The sequence below is a fragment of the Mirounga leonina genome, unplaced genomic scaffold, assembly GCF_011800145.1.
Source record: "Mirounga leonina isolate KUSES-001 unplaced genomic scaffold, KU_Mleo_1.0 Mir_151, whole genome shotgun sequence".
Classification (NCBI taxonomy): domain Eukaryota; kingdom Metazoa; phylum Chordata; class Mammalia; order Carnivora; family Phocidae; genus Mirounga; species Mirounga leonina.
In genome coordinates, this window is record NW_023270377.1 from 58522284 (window position 1) to 58537293 (window position 15010).

Below are 15010 nucleotides of genomic sequence, written 5' to 3' on the forward strand. Positions count from 1 at the left end.
TATTTTTGCTCAAAAATCTATAATTTAATAGAGTAAGAGATAGCTGTTCACTATTCCCTAATAAAAACAACAGCTTTTGCAAGATAAGAAAAAAGGTCTAAAGTTCTGCAGGAAAAACAGGCTATCTTGCATCAGAATGAAGGGACCTAGAAACACATTCCAAACCCACTAAAATGCAACCTCATTGCTGAAAAACTTTTTAAAATTACAGTTGGACTGTGTATAACCATGTACAATATTGGCCCCAATGAGGAAAGAGTATTAATAAGAATGATAATAATATACACCTATATTGTGTTTACTAAGTGACAAGCACTGTTCTTATATATATAAATACAGATTAAGGTTCACGTTGTAAATTAAAGAAACAAAACAGGCAATCTTATCTTTTCCTGTTAAAATCCTATGGTTAGCAATCACTAAAGAAATATGAAGTCTCCAGGAAAAAGTGCATGGTATTGTCTAATTCTTTCCAAACATGTAAACAGAACAAAGGGGCAGTAGTTTTAGGATGCCTGAACTAAGCAAACCAGCGTAGGTTCTTTTTTGAAATATATAAATTCCTTCACACCTCATTATAGTATTTTTTTCAAGCATTGGGCTTGGCTGTAAGAAGATTAATCATTGGGGTCAGAAGTTAATCCATACGATGAAATGTTCCTCCAGGAAAAGCCCTGTTTGCAAACCAGCTAAGCTCAATCCTGATTACCTATCTATTAAAACTTTACATTATGACAAAGGAATTGAAGACACACACTGAAACTGGTTGACTGATTTTTGGCTTCCTCTCTGATTAGCCATTTAGAGGCCACAAAGGGACAGGAACACTAGTAGTTTGTTTCCCCAGTTTTTCTATGGAGTTTGTTATGGAGCTTGTTGGATTTAACAATGATGGGAAGTTGTAGTCATGTCCCATTATTTAGGAATAAAGACAGGAATCTATCTTTGACTAGATTTAGTTCTGACTCTTCAACTGGTACAGAGGGTAAGGCTAGTTAAATTAAGACCTTTCCTACAGTTACTTATATTGTGAAAACTTATTCAAAGAGCACATTAATATAACCTTTCAAAATCACAGAAGATCTTCACTTATGCAGTAAGTCGGTGGGTTTTGGATAATGAAAATCTGGGATAACTCAAACCATACAAATTTTACTTCTTGCCTTGCCTTCTCCATTAGAATATACACATTGGAAATCCAAGTTCCAAACATTTCCTCTACTGAAGACAGCGAGACTCAGTGTGAGCCATCTAGGTACAACTATTTGAGTGTTTATAGAACACTGACCCTTGATGATGGGAGAGATTTTAATTTAAAAAATATAATTATATTTAAAAAACCCTAAATTGACCCAATTAATTTTCAAAATAAGAGTTGATCCATGTTTTCAGTTTATTGCCACACACAAAACATTTTATAAAATAATATGGTAGACTTCTACTTCAACATCTTCATGTAAAAACTTCACAGTGCAAGAAAGTGATCACTATTAAGTATGAAGACATCTAAAGCCAGCCAGCATTTTAAGGATAGGGCAGAGTATTTTGCGAATCTTCTTAAAAAATGTTGGCACATTTATTAAATGCCCAGGTTATTAAAAAAAGTCACTCAGTATCCACTTCTTATCCTTCTGTATACTTCTATATCTACATGGCATCACACTAAATGCTGGTGGACAAAACAGTGTAAGAATCTAAAAACTTACCAGGTAGCACAATGATTTGAAACCATTGAGGAGAATGCTACCCCCCCAATATTTTTGTATGTAATTTTCTGTCCATTACCACATAACAAAGTAAGAAAGCTGTTATACCTTAAAAAGAAGCTGAAGGAACACATTTCACTTTTGCTTTAAAAACATCATTTCTTAGCTCATAAACAGAGAAAAACTGTAATTTGGGGGGGAGAGGGGAAGTGTTTCATAAGTAAAACATCAAGTTTATGTCAGTTGTACAAATGTCTCATTTAGGAAAGAAAGTATTGATTCAAAGGATTATAAAATATTTCATCATTACCAAAAAAGTGTAATTTAAAGCTAAAAAACTGCAATACCTTGAATTAATCTAAATCATCCACTAGCATATCCTATTATTTTTCATAAAATCCATAATTAAGGAATGATAGATTGGGTAAAAGATCTCTTTTTCCAGACATTTGGTCAAATTACCTAAGAAGCCCTGGGCAAACCACACACCCTGAGTCTCAGGACTATCACCTCTCACATGAGGATCCTGGACTAACTGTCCTTTTCCATCCCTTCTGATTTACAAATTTATATAGAATTATTAAACTTACGTAATCCTTTTGAGAATGAGGTGTTTCAACCCAATGCATTTTCCAGATAAAATTCCCGCATTTAAGTAGTAAAGCTGTTCTTTAAATATTTAGAATCTTACTTTAAAATTTATTTTCAGTATATTTCCCTGTCACCTTAAAAGCTGAGGTATGACTAACAGCATAGTCTCCTAACTTCACGGTCTCCCAGACTCAGCGGCTGACAGCGATCGGCAGAGACAGCTCAGGCCCTGACTCCAATTCTGTACAGCTTTAGGCCACACTTTGAGTCTCAAAACAAGGATGATACCACCTGCTCTGTATCTGTTATAAAGCCCAATAGAGTTATCATATTATACCAAAGTATTTGTAAGCTACAAATCACCATATGAATGCAAAGAATTGTTGAAAAGCCCTAGTTGAAATTTTCCTGATAACAAAGTCTAGATATTTCTTATAAAATATATGTTCTTCATCAATACTTGTGCACTCACGGTTCTGATTCTTCGGTTACCTGAGTGTTCTCATGTAGTCAATTTGTCTCCTGCTTTTGCAGCAGGGCTGAGAGTGCTGGTCTCTCCTGGAGTCTAGAAGCCTGACCTTGCAATAAGTGAAAATCAAAACCTAAAGATCTCTCTTACTTTAGCAAATGTGGTATCATGACTTACTTTAAAAGAGTGGTTTCCTAACTAGGTGGGGCATCAGATTCACCTGGGAAGCATTCTAAAAATTGAGATTTCTGGGCTCCAGCCATGGAGAATCTGATTCTCTGTGTCTGGAGTAAGACTGAGAAAAATTCTGTCTCTCAAAAGCTCCCCCAGGTAATCTCAATAATCGATAGTTCAATTTTGTGGACTCACTGCTTTGACCTTAATTTCTTCTCTAGAATTTTAGCAGCTGCTGGTTTGTTTTTAGTATAAAAATCTCCCCCTGGATTAATCACAAGCACATTCAGAGTAGATTGCCTACAATCTTGGCTTAGCTCCACAGGGAACCTATTACAATGCTCTGCAGTGAAATTAAAAAATGAAAAATCAACTTCAGAGTGAATATGATGCATGTAGACGCTGAAAGGTGGCTGGTGCTGTTTACAGGGCAACTGTTTTCCGCTTTACTTCTCTACTTAGTCACTGGTACATCCGAAGACCATCTTATTACAGTTGTCATTACACATTAATAAAGGATGGCAGAATTCCAAAGGACAGGTGGATGGCTAACTAGCTAATCAGGATCATTAAGAAAAGGTTTCTAACACACATAAATGAAAAGTTTTTTAAAAACCACAGAGCTTTCTGTAGAAACCCAAAGAGTTCCATGCTTCTGAAGTCTACCATAAAGAAGAAAGTTGACCCAAACTACAGTTGTTTAAAAATATGTTCAATTAACTGTGAAAATATAAGTGCAAAATAGGTACAATTTCATCTTTTAGGAAGTTTAACAGACATAAATGGAATTCACTTTCCATTTATTCTACCCAAATAGTTAATTTTGAAAATAACATGGGAAGTATTTGGTATAATGTAGTTCTGAACGTCACCCCTTCCAAATTTAATACAAAAGCCACATTTGGATTTTCCAGATGTCCCAAGTGTATCTAGGCACTGCGAAATGTTGTCATGTCTTTTGGTTCTCTGCTGGGGACACACCAGTCATCGGCCTCATGGTTAGTGTTGTAATGCTTCCAGGCAGCTTTGTTATATACTGGGAGTCTCTCTATCGATTCTGTTGACAGAGCCTGAAAGAAAAAGTGGGACCTAAGTCTAAAGGTTACTCGAAATTAAAGAGTGCTTTATTGGATTTGTATTTTACTAATCATTCACACCATCTACATACATTTTGAAACAGTGTACATATTTGCAATGCATTATTTACTAAGTGTACGGCACTGCGTGGTATGCACATTGATTTTTTTTTTGTTTGCAGTAATTGTCCAACCAGCCTGGAAGCTGCTGGATTGAAATTTTACACAGGTGTAGGAGATGTGTCTTATAAAAACATGACCCAGAACAGAAGTTGGTTAACTGAAAAAGTCATTTAAGTGTAAAAGCATAAAAACTGACATATGCACCGTAATATACATAATTGTAAAATCATTTCATGAAATCTATTTCAATTATTTGTTAGAAGAAATAATATTTTTTCCAGCATAGTCATGGACTTAAAAAAGTCATCATAATAATATTATCAATAAACACAAAACTATGTCTAAGGCTTTTGATTGAAAAATTCTTGGCCTTGGGTTTGATCCTGTGTCTGCTCCTGCTATTAGAGCCACCAATTTCAGGTATAGTGGATGGGATATCTGCATTGTGCATCGTTTCATGTTTCTAACGTATCATTACCATTGATTCACTGTTCTATTTCAGCTTCCTGCAAATCGCTGGGACCTGAGATAAACCATGTTCCTCCCTATCTTCTTCAAGTTAAGATATTTCAGTAGGATTCTGACCTTAAGCCACGGGTATTCCCCAAGATGTAGAAAATACTGAACAGGAAATTTCATTCCGATAATGGTAAGGAAAGTCTTTGACATTGATTTTAATGATTTTTTTTTTTTTTTAAGTAGGCTTCACACCCAGCGTGGAACCCAATGGGGGCTTGAACTCATGACCTGAAGATCAAGACCTGAGCTGGTATCAAGAGTCAGACGCTTAACTGATTGAGCCATTCAGGAGGCCCCTGATTTTAATGATTTTATAAGATTCCTGTCTTCTATTTTTTCCAAAGTGGATTAAAAACCTTTCACCTGTGTATTCTCTTTATGCCAGAACTGCCAGAACCCCTTGATCAATGGGCTAGATAAAAAATGTTACATTTGGTGATAAAAATGTTACCTTCATGTTGCCCTTTTCAAGTTACTCACAATTGAGATGGCTTAAAAGAAAAGGATTATTATCTTGAAAGAATTTAACCTTTTCGGATAAACTTATTTTTTCCATTATACAGTCTTCACCATTTCCTATAAAATAGGTGCCATCTAGTGGCCAGAACAAGAAACTTGAGTCACTAAATTAGGTACCAACAGCCCACTGCTTAACCAATCCAGTGGGCTGATGGGGCTCGGTTGCTCTCGAACACTGTAAAATATGCTGAACTCTGATAAACACAGGGAACATCACAGGCCAGCAGGCAAAGTGCTTCTGCTCCCACCAGGTGAGCTATAGGCTTGCCAAGAGTCCCCTGTGCTTGTTCCCAAATCTGTTTATGCACTTAACATCTGTCATTATAATTATATAATTTAATCAAGTATTGCTTAAACAAAATGAAAAAAAAAAAAAAAGGAGGGGGTCAGGGGAGGTTCTTTGAAAACCAAGATGAATGCTTTGGAAAGACTCCTGAAGGAAAGTCACATGAAGATTGCTGTCAAATCTGAGTCAGAAGACATCTATAAAGGACTACCTATAAATCAAAAAAGATTATGCAGTTGGTTGTTTCTTTAAATAAATCAAAACAATGCGTTGTTAAGTATAGCTTCTGCAGGAAAGACAACTGAAACTTGAATCTGCAGACTCATGTACAAAGAAAAGACCCTGCAGTACATCAAAAGATTGGGGGATCAATGGCCATTTGTGTGTTTTATATTAAAATTAAATTTGTGTGGTATGTAACTTATGATTCCCCACTTCAGCCCGACTTTTTTTCTGTTAACAATCATAGTCCTGATCATTACAGGTGAGAGTGTGCCCCTTCCCCCAGTCAAGGAGATCATTTGTGAAAATAGATGAGATCATATGTAAAAACCATATTCTTATATTTTAATAGTGATGAGGTAGAAGAAAATTTCATTACAGCTAGACATTGGCACCTTTTCTTATAACCAAAAAAAGTATCATTAAATCAAAAAGACTACAGTTATTACCTTAATGTAGATGATTGCATCTGTCCCATAGCCCTCTAAAGAATATAGCTTTAGGTCTCCTTGGAAGTATTGGGCATAAAGACGTGATATGGGCAATCCATAGCCAAAACCAGCCTGTTTGATGAGAAAAGTGAAATTCTACTCAGAAAGCCACACAGTGAAATACTTTTCTAGTTAAAATAAATGCTTCTGAGTATCCTAGGGCTATCAGAGCCTGCATCTAAGAGATCATTAATACCTAACCACTAATACGGATCAAGCTGAAGCCAAGCTGGGGTACTACATTAGATGACTCCCCTCTGGTCATTTAAAACTCATTTTTCTTTTTTCTATAAAATGACTCATGTATATCTAGAACAGCACGTTGCTTTTCTTTGCTGCCTTGCTCTAGGGTATCCCAATACTGCTTTTGGCATTATCACATAAAACATGTTCTCTCTTTTAGGAGCAAGAGTAGAAAAAGCTTTGTTGGCAGTCTCAGAGCTACATCCCTTGACTTCATACCATGAATTTCCAGCCTGTGTTCTGAACCTGGATAGATCAGTAGTAAGTCCACTTTGTTACTGACAAATTACTACCCTGTTTAAAAACCTACAAAGCACATCACCATTAATACCATGCCCTACCTACCTACCATCCCCAACCCATTGCCCTGAGATAAAAATTCAAGCTTCTAAAAAGAACTTTCAAGACTTCATCAGATCAGGTCTCTGCCTCCCACTTTCTAGTCCAGCTGGACCAAATCGCCAGCTCTTAAGTTCCTCAAACAAATGTTATTTTTCATTTCTGTGTCTTTGTTCATCCTGTTTCCAGAACCCTGAATGGCCTTCTTTACTAAATAAATCCTACAACTTCTTTAATACAAAGCAAAACATTTGGACAAGTACGAAAACAGTTTTTACCACTAAGCCAGACGTTCTATGATACTACATATAACACTTCAGTTAAGAGCTTATGTGGACTCAGGAATCAGAGTGCTATTTATAAATGCAGGCTTTGGCTTCATCTACCTCTGCTGTTTATTACTTGGCTTTTCTAATCAGAGTTTCTGTTTACCCCTCCAAATCAACTATCCATTCTCCACGTGACTCCTTGCCCTGGGAGGATGCTATCAACAGATTCCCCTGCCCTCTGCTTCCAGTGGGTCCAGCCAATGGGGAACCCCGTAGGAGTTCAGAGGGAGTCAAGTCAGGGTATTCATTCCCCCGTTTCATTCCCGCTGAGGTTTACTTCCCTTGGGGTTAGACCACTTGAGTATAAGGGGCTGCTCTGTTACAGTCCCTTCTGGGTTCTGCTAACTTCTTCTCCCTTTGATTCGGGGTGGTGACAGCTCTCCTGCTGCCATCCCTGGATCCCTGTCCTATCCCTGCCCACAGCTCTGTAATTTAAACATCCCAACCCTCCCTTACTTCTTAGAGTAAAATCAGAATCTAAGAAGGTGCTCATGGTTATTATTTGACCGTGTCTGCCTGTTGGTGCATGGATGCATATCTACCTCAATTTGAGAGACACGGTCCTGGTGTAATCATTTTAAAAGTATGATAAGACTTGAACTAGATTACAGTTCTAGTTACAGAATCTGTGCTGTGTAACAGGTACAACTCTAAGTCCTTCTAGTAACTTCTTAGGAAGAATCTAAAATAGATCAATCTATTTTATATTCTTATTCATACTGCATTTATACTGTATTTCATCATGTTATAGTGTAACTCCAGCACCTACGCCAGAGAAGTTTCAAAGTCCGAAGAGTAGTTCCCCCTAAGTTACAGGTCAGAGATTTGGCAAAGTGCTTTTCTAGGGCTTAGAGGGCAAGGATGGAGTGAATTCAAAAGCTGATCACATGAAACCTGAAAACAGGTGACTGCGATCAATAAAAAATACCACCACAACAAATATAATTTGAGCCTTTTCCAGGTTGGCAATTAAGCGATCAGAACTCTAGTCTTTTTTCTGGGTCTAGATTATGAAATTTTTCTAATTACAAGTACTTGAGGGGAAAAAAAAATCAACACTGAGGATTCAACCAGTGTTGACCAAAAATGCTGGCAAAACCAGTAACTTAGTCTTCATGTTAGACATAGTAAATCAAAATGTGGTTAACTGCATCAAACTACTGGCATATCACTATCAGGCTTGACAACAGGAACTGTGAAACAATACTCCCTGTCTTGTGCTCTTTTCAATCAAAAGAAGAAATGAGCCAAAGGCTGTTTAAATTCAGAGGAAAGTGTTTTTTCTAATAGCTTCCTTTCTCCCTCACGGGTACCTTACGCAACTGCTGAACTGCTTTATTTGGTATTCATTTTTTTTTTTTTTTTTTGGCAACTCACAGAAACACACTCAATTCTCTCTTTCTTCTTTTTTTACACTTTGTTATTTCTTGATCACATACCAGGGGCACGGCTCGGGATGTCTCAACACGAGGCCGGGGTGCAGTTGAGTACATGTAGTTGAAGAGTCTGTCAATTTTCCTCAAAGGAACACCACCTCCTCGGTCACTCATCTAAGGTGAGAAAGGATCATGCCTAATGACCAAGTCCCATACACAGCAAAACACCAACACACACTCAGTGTCACAGTTTAACTTATTGCTTGCCTGCCTGCCTCCCTCCCTCCAAGATTTTTTAAATTTATTTATTTGAGAGGGAGAGAAGCATGCAGGCATAAGCAGAGGCAGGGGCAGAAGCAGAGGGAGACAGACAAGCAGACTCCCCACTAAGTGTGGAGTCCCAGGTGGGACTTGATCCCACGACCCTGAGACCATGACCTGAGCCGAAGTCAGCCGCTTAACAGACTGAGCCCCCCTGGTGCCCAAGGAAAGTACTGCTTTTCAAAACCAGTACCATGCAATCCAAGTTGTGAGTGTAAACATTTTCTTCACTGGTAGGCTTCTTCAAACTCCTCCAATATGGACAATTCTAACACATAATAAGCTCCATCATAATACAGAGTCAGTGCTATGGCTCTGTGTATTCACTGGTTGTATACGAACGGTGCAGTGAGCACAGAATGGGGCATAAACTAAGTCTATCTTGGATGTAAACTCATTTCTCTGGTGCGCGGTTTGGCAGTCAGATTCAAAATGCATGAACCCTTTGACCCAATGGTGTTTATCCTAAAAAAATAATCAAAGAAGTATGCAAAGTATGTCTGAGAATATCCATCACAGCACTACGTAGAATAGCTAAAACTGGATTATAACCTAAATAAGGGACTATTTAAGTAAACTAATGCACATTCTAAAATAGAAAACTATTAAGCCATGAAATATTATGTAGAACTGTAGGTACCGGCAGGAGAGAGGTCCACACAATATTGTTCAGCAGCACAGACCCCCAGACAACTTTCTGCTGAGTTTACAAAGTACACTGGTCTTTGTACTGTTCTAATGTCATTTCTCAACTCAAATCATATGGTGGGTTGAACTTAGTAATTTATTTACAGACTATTTTCATTCTGTTTTCCTCTACAGTTAACGTGGCCTTGTTTTAATTATTATACAGTTCATATTCTCATCTACTACAGCCATTTTCCTTTGTCACAAAATCTAAGTTGATTCTATTATCTGTAACATTAATATACAAACTAATCTGCTTTAATGTGTGTGTGCGTGCGTGTGGTATACATATATATGAATGAATGAATAAATTGGTAGATGGCTAGATAGTGTTGAATGATTAAAAAGCCAATAGGCTGGGGGTGTCTGGCTGCCTTAATTGGTAGAGCAACCAACTCTTGATCTCGGGGTCATGAATTTGAGCCCCATGTTGGGCGTAGAGACTACTTAAAAAAATGAAATAAAAAATCAAAGACTTGGGGCGCCTGGGTGGCTCAGTTGGTTAAGCGACTGCCTTCGGCTCAGGTCATGATCCTGGAGTCCCAGGATCGAGTCCCGCATCGGGCTCCCTGCTCGGCAGGGAGTCTGCTTCTCCCTCTGACCCTCCTCCCTCTCGTGCTCTCTGTCTCTCATTCTCTCTGTCTCAAATAAATAAATAAAATCTTAAAAAAAAAAAAAATCAAAGACTTGATCACAAATAAGTTTAAAAGAGCATTATTTAAAAAAAGGTCAACAGGCTGGATGGCTTATCGTTGAGTTTTTATATGATCTTTTTTCTTTTTTTTTTAAGATTTTTAAAATTTATTTGAGAGAGAGAGAAACAGCATGAGAAGGGAGAGGGTCAGAGGGAGAAACAGGCTCTCTGCTGAGCCAGGAGCCCGATGCGGGACTCGATCCCAGAATTCCGGGATCATGACCCGGGCCGAGGGCAGTCGCCCAACCAACTGAGCCACCCAGGTCTTTAAATATCTTTACAATATGCATGTGTATTACTTTCATAATGAAAATGACATAGATGAAGTACCACTTGATGGCTTGCCTCGGATACATCCACAATTAGAAAATTACAGTATAAAAATATAAAAGACTTTAATCAGAACTTGTATGTAAGCACGCTTGAAATTGTTCTTGGCTATGAATTCAAAGTCCAGTGAAGAGATTTATTTTCGTAAGACTAATAAAGAGCTCTGGGTATTTTCTGAGATCCATCAATTTGTTAATTATTCATCCTTTAATTTAATATTCTGCTGCACATTTACTGGTAACATGAGTAAGAAGTGTGGGTGTTCTATAAATATTACGTAAACAATATATTAGAATAGATATTAAGATAAAAAGGTAGACTTCAATAAATATTTCCTGGTTTTCCTTAACCATCGGCCAGAAAGACGACAGCAATCTTGTATGAAACAAGAAGTAATTTCTAGCTAGAGGCCAGTATTAGAAAAGCAGAGAGCTGAGCAGAAAGGACAGAGGTGACTTTGAGAAGTGTCCTTTTATGAGAGGTGAAGGGGGTAAACTAACCCTAAGAATGTAGTTAAAAACGGATAAAAGTAACCTCCTCTGCTTTGCAGCCAAAAACCCAATAAACTGGAACGAGTAGATTTTTAAAGTGGTCGAAAGAGTTTCCAAGGGAATTTTAACAGATGATATTATGCCTGAGGATTTGAGTTCTTTGGAAAAATGGGAGGAGGGATTAATGGGAGAGAGGGACAGATAGTTGGTCTGTACATATTTAAGAAGAATGACAGTCTGATGACAAATATGTTGAGAAACATATGTGAAAATTAAACAAAAATATTTCTGATTAAGATAATTTGAAGAAAAAATCTAGAAGCATCAGAAGAAGCCTATGCCAAGGAAATGTGAAGAGATGAAAGAGATGGGTGGTGTGGAATAATGTCAACAGCAAGGCTGAGAAAGAGAAGTTTGCCAATTATTTTTAAAGTTTTCTCTTTAGTGTATGAAATCACCACCTCTCAATGTCATCTAACCAAGAGTTGCCATCCCTAACTTCCTGTTCCCCATAATAATGGCCTCCCTGGGCTAATGTGTGTGAATTTCAGGTCCAAGGGAAATGAACCACTAACTTGTTGACAGTTCTCAAGGCAGGAGATTTACTAACCCTGAACTCAACCCAGAGCTCCTGAAGTCTCAATGTCAAGTTTGTAAAATCACCAACAGGGAATGAACCAAGACATTTACATTTTAAAAGACATGTGGCTATAACATTTATGTTATTTACTGAATATAGCACAAACACCAAATCTAAAAGAGTAGTGGGAGTCATCGGCCAGAAAAAAACAACTCTCTCACAGGATTCTTAGCAGAGGGAAAAAGGGAGGAAAATGTCAAAAATCTGAAAAAGCTAAAAGAATGGGAAGAAAGACTATATAAAGACTATTTAAAAACTCAACTATATGCCACCCTGTTGACTTTTTAATACATATCATTCAGCACTAGTTTTCTCTCTACGTATCTATAGACAGAGGTTAAAAGCAAACCTTGATCCTGAAAATCTAGTACTAGTGATGGGGATGAAAACTCTACTGAAGAAAATTAAAGCAAGCATTTAACAAGAGCAGATTCAGTCATGTGACCTCAGATGTGTGGAGGAAGATCAATATATGGAGGCAGAGCCTAATACAGGTAGGGCTTTCACAGGGGCTTCGAGAACAGTCTGTTCCAGACCCTTATGAGCCTTTCTTTTTTTTTTTTAAGTACCTTCATTGAAGTAATTCATGTACCATAAAATGCACATATTTAAAGTATGAAACTCGATGGTTTTTAATATATTCATAGATAGGTAAATTTTAGAAATTTTTATTACTTCAAAAAGAAACCCTGGACTCTTTATTGGTCAGACCCCTAAGCAACCATTTATCTGTTTCTTGTCCCTATACATTTGCCAATTCTGGACATTTCATATAAATAGAACTGTATGATATGTGGCTTTTTGTGATTGGTTTCTTTCACTTAGTGTAATCTTTTTAGTGTTGTGGCAGCCATGTTGTAGCAGGTACCCATACTTCATTTCCTTTCATGGCCCAACAATATTCCATTAGATGGCTATACCATATTTTATTGATCTCTTCATCAGTTGATGGACATTTCAGCCTTTCCAGTTTTCGGCTATTATGAATAATGCCTCTATGAACCTTCATGTATAAATTTTTGCTTGAGTATCTGTTCTAATTCCTTTGGGGTATATACCTAGGAATGGAACTGCTGGGTCATTATGAAACTTTCTTGAACTAAAGAGACAGATTGCCCAAACAAAGCCTGTCCACCAGCACAGGCCAAGTCTCTGCTAAGTGTCTAAGAATTTGGTGAATCTTGATCCATGCTGTGATGGATGACCACAAGTAAAAGAAAACAGCTACAGACCGACATGCAAAAATCACATGAAAGACAAAACAGGAAAAGGTTATGAGAAAGACCATGCTGTAGCACAACTGAGGTCCCAAAGCAGAAGACATGTGGGATTTATTTTGAATCAAGTAAACCTTAATGAGCAAGCAGCTGACACATAACTAACGAAAAAATAGACACACATTAGCATCTGGGCTGAAAAAAAGTGATGCAGTCACATTACTTTTTTAGCAAACAGATGGTATTTGCCATATATTTATTTGTGCATCACTCTTTTTAAATGAACAGCCAAGAGAGATAAACAGAAAAAAGAAACTCAGAGGAAACAGTGTAGAGAGTTAACGCATATTCATTTTTTTTAAAAAACAGCTATTATTATCCTCAGAGTGATAAAAGAAGATAAAACTAAACAGAATACTATAAAAAAGGAATAATAAAAAATAGAAAGTTCCTGGAAATTTATAAGATATAGAAATGAAAATTCAATAGAAGAGTTGGGAATTCAAAGTTGAGGGCATCTCACAGAGTAGAATGAAAAGTTTATAGAGATAAAAAGCAAGAGAAGAAAGATATGAAAAATCAGAGGATCAATTCATGAAGTCCAACATCCTCCAAATAGGACTATCAGAAAATGAAGCAGTAGGGAAGAAAGTACCAAGGACACAGTGGAAATTCTAAAGGGCCCAGCTCAATGAGTAAGAAAAGACCCACACCAAGTCACATCATTATGAAATTTCAGAACAGAGCTGAAGAAAAGATCTTAAAGGCTTTAGTTAAAAGAGACAAAACAACAAAACCTGACACTTAAAACTGGTCATATACAAAGGAACGGGGATTGGAATAAGCATAAGTCTTCTCAAAAGGAATAGCAGGAGTTACATCAGCAAAAATAGTGGAAAAAGGAAAAGGGTCTTAACCATCAAAGCACCAAGAAAAAGACAAATACTGTCAGAATCAACTTTGTTCAGAACTCTAGAAAGTAACCAAAGGCTTGCAGCAATCTGGGGAGCATTTAGTCAAGAAAAACAATGGACTCTGTGGTATTTTAACTTGCCTTATTCCCACCCCCATTTCCACCCCCATCAATAACATGGACTCAGAGTGAAACCTGCAGCCTGGCAGCCACTGGGAAGGCTATTGTTCTTTGGCCTGATTCTGCACTCCCCAATGCAAAAAGTCTTGTATGCATCCACTTCCCATCCTCAGAAACATTTGTCAAAAACAATTAGAGATAACTGATTAATGTGAAGGCTGCCTAGGGCAGTATACAACAGTTAAGGCAAATAATAGACTAACCAAAAAGCTTAACAGGAAAAACTAGGGAATGAGATGTCCTTAGGGGCTTAGAAAAGCTCAAGGATATCCTGGGAATCTAGAAGGTCATGTGGATGCCCAGGGCTATGTTCATGTTCAGGGAAGTTTTCATTTCTGACTGACTGAGTTTCTGTACACACAGGACCTGAGTGTTGAAAGTGTGACCCAATATGCACATGGAGTCCCTTTACAGACTGGGAGATGGCAGGCATTTAAGGAACTCTCAGTCCAATCATTAGTTGACCACTAAGCCAACCAAGTAAACTTCAGTGGCTATACACATTAAAGAATAAAGACTTTACAGAAATAGTTTAAAGAGTCACTAAACAAACAAGAACTAATCTTGGAGAGAGGAGAAGTATCTGATCTTCAGAGTTGTCACATTGTATTATTTTAAATGTCTAATTTTCAACAAAAGTATAAAAGGTGCAAAGAAACAAGAAAGTATGGCCTATGCACAGGGAAAAAAATGGAATCGACAGACACTATATCTGAGGAAACTTAGATTTACTAAACAAAGACTTCAAATCAGCTATTTTAAATATTTTGAAAGAACTAAAGGAAACCATTTTTAAAGAACTAAAGTACAAAGTTGATGCTTTCCCAAACAGAGAAGAGCAATAAAAAAACATATAGAAATTATATAAGAGAGCCAAACTGAAATTCTAGTTGAGAAGTAGAACTGAAATGAAAAATTCAGAAGGGCTCAACGCACATTTGAACATGTGGAAGAAAGAATCAGTGATACTGAAGACAAGTCAATTGAAATTATACAGTCTGAGAAACAGAAAGAAAAAAGGGAAGAAAAATGGGGGAAAAAATGAAGGAAAAAAGTGTCAGAGACCTGTGGGAC

General features: G+C 37.3%; 1 protein-coding gene across 4 annotated transcripts in view; it reads right to left on the minus strand.

The window, feature by feature from the left end:
* Window positions 1-15010, minus strand: part of PDK1 (pyruvate dehydrogenase kinase 1) — an 89061-nt gene that overhangs the window by 55967 nt on the left and 18084 nt on the right. For 2 of the 4 annotated variants that reach the window (XM_035007760.1, XM_035007759.1), the window contains 3 exons: window positions 8527-8637; window positions 6135-6248; window positions 1374-4010 (listed from right to left, as the gene is read on the minus strand). In XM_035007760.1, the coding sequence (XP_034863651.1) occupies window positions 3870-4010; window positions 6135-6248; window positions 8527-8637 (366 nt within the window). In that variant the 3' untranslated portion in view covers window positions 1374-3869. Of the gene's footprint in view, window positions 1-1373; window positions 4011-5002; window positions 5675-6134; window positions 6249-8526; window positions 8638-15010 lie in introns of those variants that run through there. The other 2 variants (XM_035007761.1, XM_035007762.1) reach the window with 2 other exon arrangements.